Here is a 6000-nt window from a genome sequence, read left to right on the forward strand (position 1 = left end):
GCTCTACTCCATGGTTTCCAGTGACCCCTATTGGCTGAAAGAGAAAGTATGTGGACACCAACATCTGATTCCAAACTCACTGGCTGTTGCTGTTTTAACAACTTCCAATTCTTCTGAATAGGCTTTACACTAGATTTTGCAACATGGCAGCAGAGATTTGCCAAAGTAGGTCACTGATGTTGGTCGATAAAACTTGGTTGTCTAAATGTGTTCCCAGTGGAATTCAGTGGGGTTGAGGGCAGAGATCAGTATAGACCAGTTGGAAGAAGCCAATTTTTGATTGGCTTCTGTTTGTGTATGGGGAAACACTGACATGGTGAAACAGGAGCTTTTCGCAAAACTGTTTCCACAAAGTTGAAAGCACAGAATTCTCTTTAATATTATTATACAGTATGCTGTGGCATAATGTTTTTTTTTTTTAGTTTGAGCTAAGCGTCCTAGGTTAAACTATGAAAACAGCCCTAGATAATAATTTCTAGTCCACCAAAATGTATAATTAGCAGTATGCATTCTGGCACATAGCGTTCTCCTGGTGTCAGCTAGACCCAGATTCATATGTCAGACTCCCAAATGGTGAAGCACAGTTCTTTGCTTCAGAGTCCAATAGGTGATGTTTCACACCACTCTAGCCATTTGGCATTGCGAACTGCTGCTTGTGTGCAGCTGTCTGGCCATGTAAAACACAATCTGAGAGAGCTCGAAACATGGTAGTGAGTGTTGTAGCGTATGACAGATGATTGTTATGTGCTCTGGCACCCCCCATTCTGTGACCTTGTTTTTCCTATAAGTTTGTTTCCACTTCATATTATCAACAGTGACAGGTGACATGGGCACAATTTTGAGGAACTGGGTACCCCCTGGAAGTCACTATGTTATTTGTACCCCCATTTACAAAGCAGTAGATGTATAATGAAGATAATTACTTTCCTTATGTGTCTGCTTTTCACCTTTACAGAAAACTGTTCAAGTACCCCTGAATATTACAGTGAGGAACCCTGGGGTACTAGTACTACAGGTTCATACCCTATGCACGCCCGCCCACCTGAGTACCTTACATAATATCAAGCCGTGGGGCGGGGCCACGATCACTGGGTATTACAGCAATGCTCAGGATGTTCCAGGGGGCTGTAAAAACTGTGATGTACTCATCTGAAGTATCCAAAGGACGCTCCAGCCAGCACTGCTGCCTGCCAGATTTGGGGACCGCAGGGCAACGGCGACACTCACGCACCCCTAGTTACAGCCCTGGTTCAGAACCATTAAAATAGTAGATTATGCTTGGGGTTCTTGTTTGGTTGTTTTTTAATGAGACTAGACATTCTTGCAAAGTTGAATAGTAATATGTAGCTGCAGTTTAGCCCTTCTATAAATATAATACATCTAAGAGAAGATTTGTGAATATAAACCTTAAAGTCATTTTACACATACCATATAGTCATACAGTATATTCATTAATTGTTCTTCCCCGCAATTGAGGCCTGGAATCCAGCCGCTGAAGAGCAATGCTTTGATCGCTGTCATAGACTGGGACAGACCAAGGAAGTGATCATCACCAAGGTAATTTTACAACATTAAACTCTCTATTCCTTTTACCTTTATGTTCAGACCTAATACTTCTATTTCTCACACTACCTCGGATTGAGCACAGCCAGTGGTTGAAACCCTGTGTTGTCACTGGGCATCATACCCCAGGGTTAGAGGAGGATGGATATGCTGCACACGGGTAGCAGTTGATTTACCGACAGACAAATACCAGCTGTCATAATCCCGAGAGCCATTGACCGACAGTCAAAATACCAACATGGTCAAAATACAGTCATTCATTATACCGACATGTTCAAAATGCCAACGTAGTCAGATTACCAAAATTTGAAATGCCGATATGTCAAAATGCCGACATGCGTTTTTAAGGCATTTTTGCCCAAAAACAGACTTGTCCATACTTTACCATCCTAGTGGACCCGGAGGGGGGGAATATAATAGTGTACCGAGCTCAGGGGACGCGGTACACTTTACACGGAGTCCATTTCGACCTATGTCCACATTGACACCGAACAAAAACAGAAAAACTCAAGTCAGCATTTTGAACATGTTGGCATAACGAATGTCGGTATTTTGACTGTCGGTCAGTTGTGTCTGGATTATGACCGTCGTTATTGTGTCTGTCAGTAAGTCATACTGAACCCGCTGCATACAAAGCACAGAACTGTTTCAGTAGTTCTAGCATGCGTGGCCACTCATTCCTGACAATACGTCCATGTTTCAGCATGATGTATCAAGCAGTGAAAGACTGGAGAAGTGGCCCATAGCAACCAATCTGCTCTTCACACTCTTCACAACTCTCCCGCTAAATAACATACTATTCGTTTTCATGTTTACTGAACTTGTTTGAGTAAATGCCTTTTAAAGCAGATGAATTACATAAAAAATCAACAATTGAATTACCCCCAATATTTGTTTCCTAGAAATATTGTTCTGCCTTTTCTGTTGCATATGGGGGAAATGTACTAACCAGAGAAAAGAGTGGAGATGTCAGCCAGTAGAGAAGTTGCTTATGGCAACCAGTCAGCATATTATAAAATTATACAGAGCAGCTGATTGGTTGCCATGGGCAACTTCTCCACAGGCTCACTTCTCCACACTCTTCGCTGCTTAGTACATCTACCCAAGTCTTTTATGTTCTGCATAAACACACATTTTATCTATGTTATGCATATGAACAGATTATAGGACACCAATATTGTTCCCTCTGAATTGTACAAAAGAGCAAAAAATGAAATCTAATGTACTGCTGTTCATCCATTGAAAACGAGCTTGTCGCTATTGTTTCCAGACTGTACGTTGAAGGGCTCAGTGAACGTACACCTTACGAATGGGAAATAATTTTAGTATCACGTAAAAGTAATTAGTAGAAAATGTATAATTCAGCATCGACAGGATGCACTGTACCCATCACCACAGTGAGCATGGAAATGTATTTTCTCTTTAGTAAAGCCAACACACGCTGTCGGCCATACGAGTATTAACTAAAAAGCTTCTTATTTCTCTTCAGTTTGTTGTGAAAGATTCAGTTGAAGAAAATATGCTCAAAATTCAGAGCAATAAGCGAGAGCTCGCCGCTGGAGCGTTTGGGGCAAACAAGCCAAGTTCTAACGAAATTAAACAAGCACGGATCAATGACATAAAGACACTTGTTGATTTCTAAAAGATTGCTGCATGTTTTATATTGTTCCGTCAAACATTTTAGTTCATGTGTAATATTCAGTATTAAACCGCTGTAGTGGTATTTTGTACAACAGCTATGTAACTGGACTGATACAGTACTTTGCGTTCATTGCCGTCAAGTAAGTTCTCAAGCCCGATACTCCGGTACAGAGTAAATCCCCTCCTGACCAGGAAACGACCATCGTTCTCTGAGCAGATGTTGCAGCTGTAGTATAGTTGGCACTGCTGCTACAAAGGGGTTATATTTTACTGTCATTTTTCTTTTTATATTGATGAGGTCAAAATGTTACACACGATACATCTATTTGTGTTATAAATCGTAGAATTAATTCAGTCAGAGCCTTTGTGGCAACTGTCAGCTAAAGTGAGCAATATAGTGGTTCAGATAGCATGATTCACATGTATTTCTGTTGTATCTCTTTTCCATTGATGGTTTATGCCTGTATACTTGTAAGGGTCAGCAGTGGAAAGGTGTTTCTTTTTTTTTTTTTTTTAATAAATCCCTACATTGTCCATATATGTTCGTGTATGTGTGTCATTTCTAACACTCCCTTAGTGTGCAACAGAGCGCAGGAATTACAGATTTTCATCCAGTGGATCCCAGTAAGAGCGGCCTGCATGGTGTGCAGGCACCTTGCAAGGTAGTGAGCATTACGTGTCCAAATGATGCTAGGTCACGTTAAACCAACTTGACCTCCAGTTTAGACAATCAGCAAGGTGGTGGAGAGCCACAGAAGACCTGGAAAATACTCCCTTGGAAACATTTAAATGTCACAGCTGCACACAATAAATGAAGTGTATGCGGGTAGCAAACTATTCGTCGGGATCCCGGCTGCCTTAACACCGCCACCGAGATCCCGACAGGGTCAACATACAGCTGCCAGAATCCCGGCAAGGTAGGTGATACCCCCTCTATAAGTGTTCATGATACCATTCTTAGAAACAACCCAGGGACACACCAGCAGCCATCTTTTGATGGTTTTCCGAGAAATGTTTGGTTGGACAGAAGAGCAGGCAGCAGTTCACCTGAAAAGGTAGGCTAAATAGGATTGTGGTTTTCCTAAGGTGCCAGCAATTGGACTGGCGCCTAGATAAATACATATCTTTTTCATCCACTAGGGGTCACTGGAGTACTCTTGGATATGGATGGGGCGTTAGCAGGGATAGGCACATTGAAATATTTAAATTGGTAACACTCCACCCCCTCCATACTCCCAAGGTACCTCAGTGTTTCTTTGTGCCTCACCGGGATGGCACACGTTTGGACTCTTCTCCGCACTTAATTTTTCTTTCAAGCTTATTTTCAGTTTGACAATTCCCAATCCCTTCCCAGCTTACTAAGAATCTTGGGACCGTATTTGGGAGTGCTGCTAAGGGCAGCATAGGCTTGTCGCCGCCCAGGAGAGGAGCCCCGCCATAGACCTCAATCAGCGTGTGCTGATTTCAGCCTCAGGCTGCAGGAGCTGGACGACGCTTGTATGAGAAGCCCCGTCAGAGCCTCCACATTTTACAGGTAAGGAGCGGTCACTTTGCCACTCCGTTGGGCTGTATGGTAGTGTGGGGAGTTACTGTTACATACTGTATATGCTGCAGCACTGGATCCGGATCGGCTGCCTCACGCCCCAGCTCCGCCACGGTCAGCAATGCTGCTGCCGCTGGACGCCCACTCTGTCCTGGATCGCCCAGCCACGCTGCTGCCGCTGGGCGCCCGCTATACTCAGGCTCACAAGAGTACGTGCCCGCGTTGGGCGCCGTCACCTCTGATTGCACAGCCACGAACAGCTTCCTCTGCTGCTGCGGCCTGCCCGGCACTATTGCGTGCACTGCTGCCACAGCCCGCCACCCATCCCAGGCATTGCCTCTCAAATGGGGAGATTTAAGGGGGGGTGTAAGGCGATTCAGGAGAGAATAGCTGTATATTCTGCATCCGCAAATAGTTGGGGATACGTACTGGGGTCCCTAGTCCGGCGTTTCCCCCACATGAGGAGGAATGGCCATGGATTGTCGGTTCTACAGGCTATTAAGTCTGGAAATCTGTCTGGGAATGTTTTTAAACCTATGTATACATGTTTTACCAAAAGCACATGGTGGGACTCCATTTTAAATGACTTCCTGTTTGTTTTCTACAGGTGTTTGCTCGATCCTACAACACGCAGCCACCAGAGGGTGCAGGGGTGTTAGTAGAGATTCCAGTGAAGCACATATTAACAAATTTTAGTGTGGGCCAAGTGCAGTGCACTTCTGGCTTATACACACTTTTGTTTAAATTTTTACTGCGTCGTGAGGGCATGTTTCACTGTGGTACTGTCTGTCAGTGTATTACTGTCTGCTGTAGGCATGATGAGTAAAGCTAATGCAAAATCAAAAAAGCAGCTTGTGTGTGATGTATGTGAGAGTATATTACCTGATGGAACTGCCTCTTGCACAGTGTGTCTTGCAAATAAGGATCCAAATACGAACCTCTACCCTGATCCTCCTTGGGCGATGATGGCAGGTGTGATGTCTGAGTTAAAATCAGAGCATGCCGCTGCGTGAAAAGATCGTGAGGCGGCTAGGACTGATTCTAGGGTAATACCGTCTGAGCTGCCAGAGTGGGCTCATGATACGTCACGGACTTTGCAGAGTTTACAAAAGTCCAGGTCTAGCTCAATTCCTAAAAGTAGTCATAGTTTGGCTCATAATTTACCGGTTTCAGCTGTGTTGCATTCTGACGATTCCATACCAGACCTTATATCTCAGGAAGAACAAGAGGAAGGTGAATTAGGCCAGGAGTCA

The 6000-nt window shown here is 44.0% G+C and overlaps 1 protein-coding gene across 1 annotated transcript in view; it reads left to right on the forward strand.

The window, feature by feature from the left end:
- Positions 1-3742, forward strand: part of HLTF (helicase like transcription factor) — a 479436-nt gene extending 475694 nt beyond the window's left edge. Inside the window, exons 23-24 of the mRNA XM_063915956.1 lie at positions 1477-1557; positions 3053-3742. Coding sequence (XP_063772026.1) covers positions 1477-1557; positions 3053-3205 — 234 coding nt within the window. The 3' untranslated portion in view covers positions 3206-3742. The remainder of the gene's footprint in view (positions 1-1476; positions 1558-3052) is intronic.
- The last annotated feature ends 2258 nt before the right edge of the window (positions 3743-6000 follow it).

Source organism: Pseudophryne corroboree, chromosome 4 (genome assembly GCF_028390025.1).
Source record: "Pseudophryne corroboree isolate aPseCor3 chromosome 4, aPseCor3.hap2, whole genome shotgun sequence".
Classification (NCBI taxonomy): Eukaryota; Metazoa; Chordata; class Amphibia; order Anura; family Myobatrachidae; genus Pseudophryne; species Pseudophryne corroboree.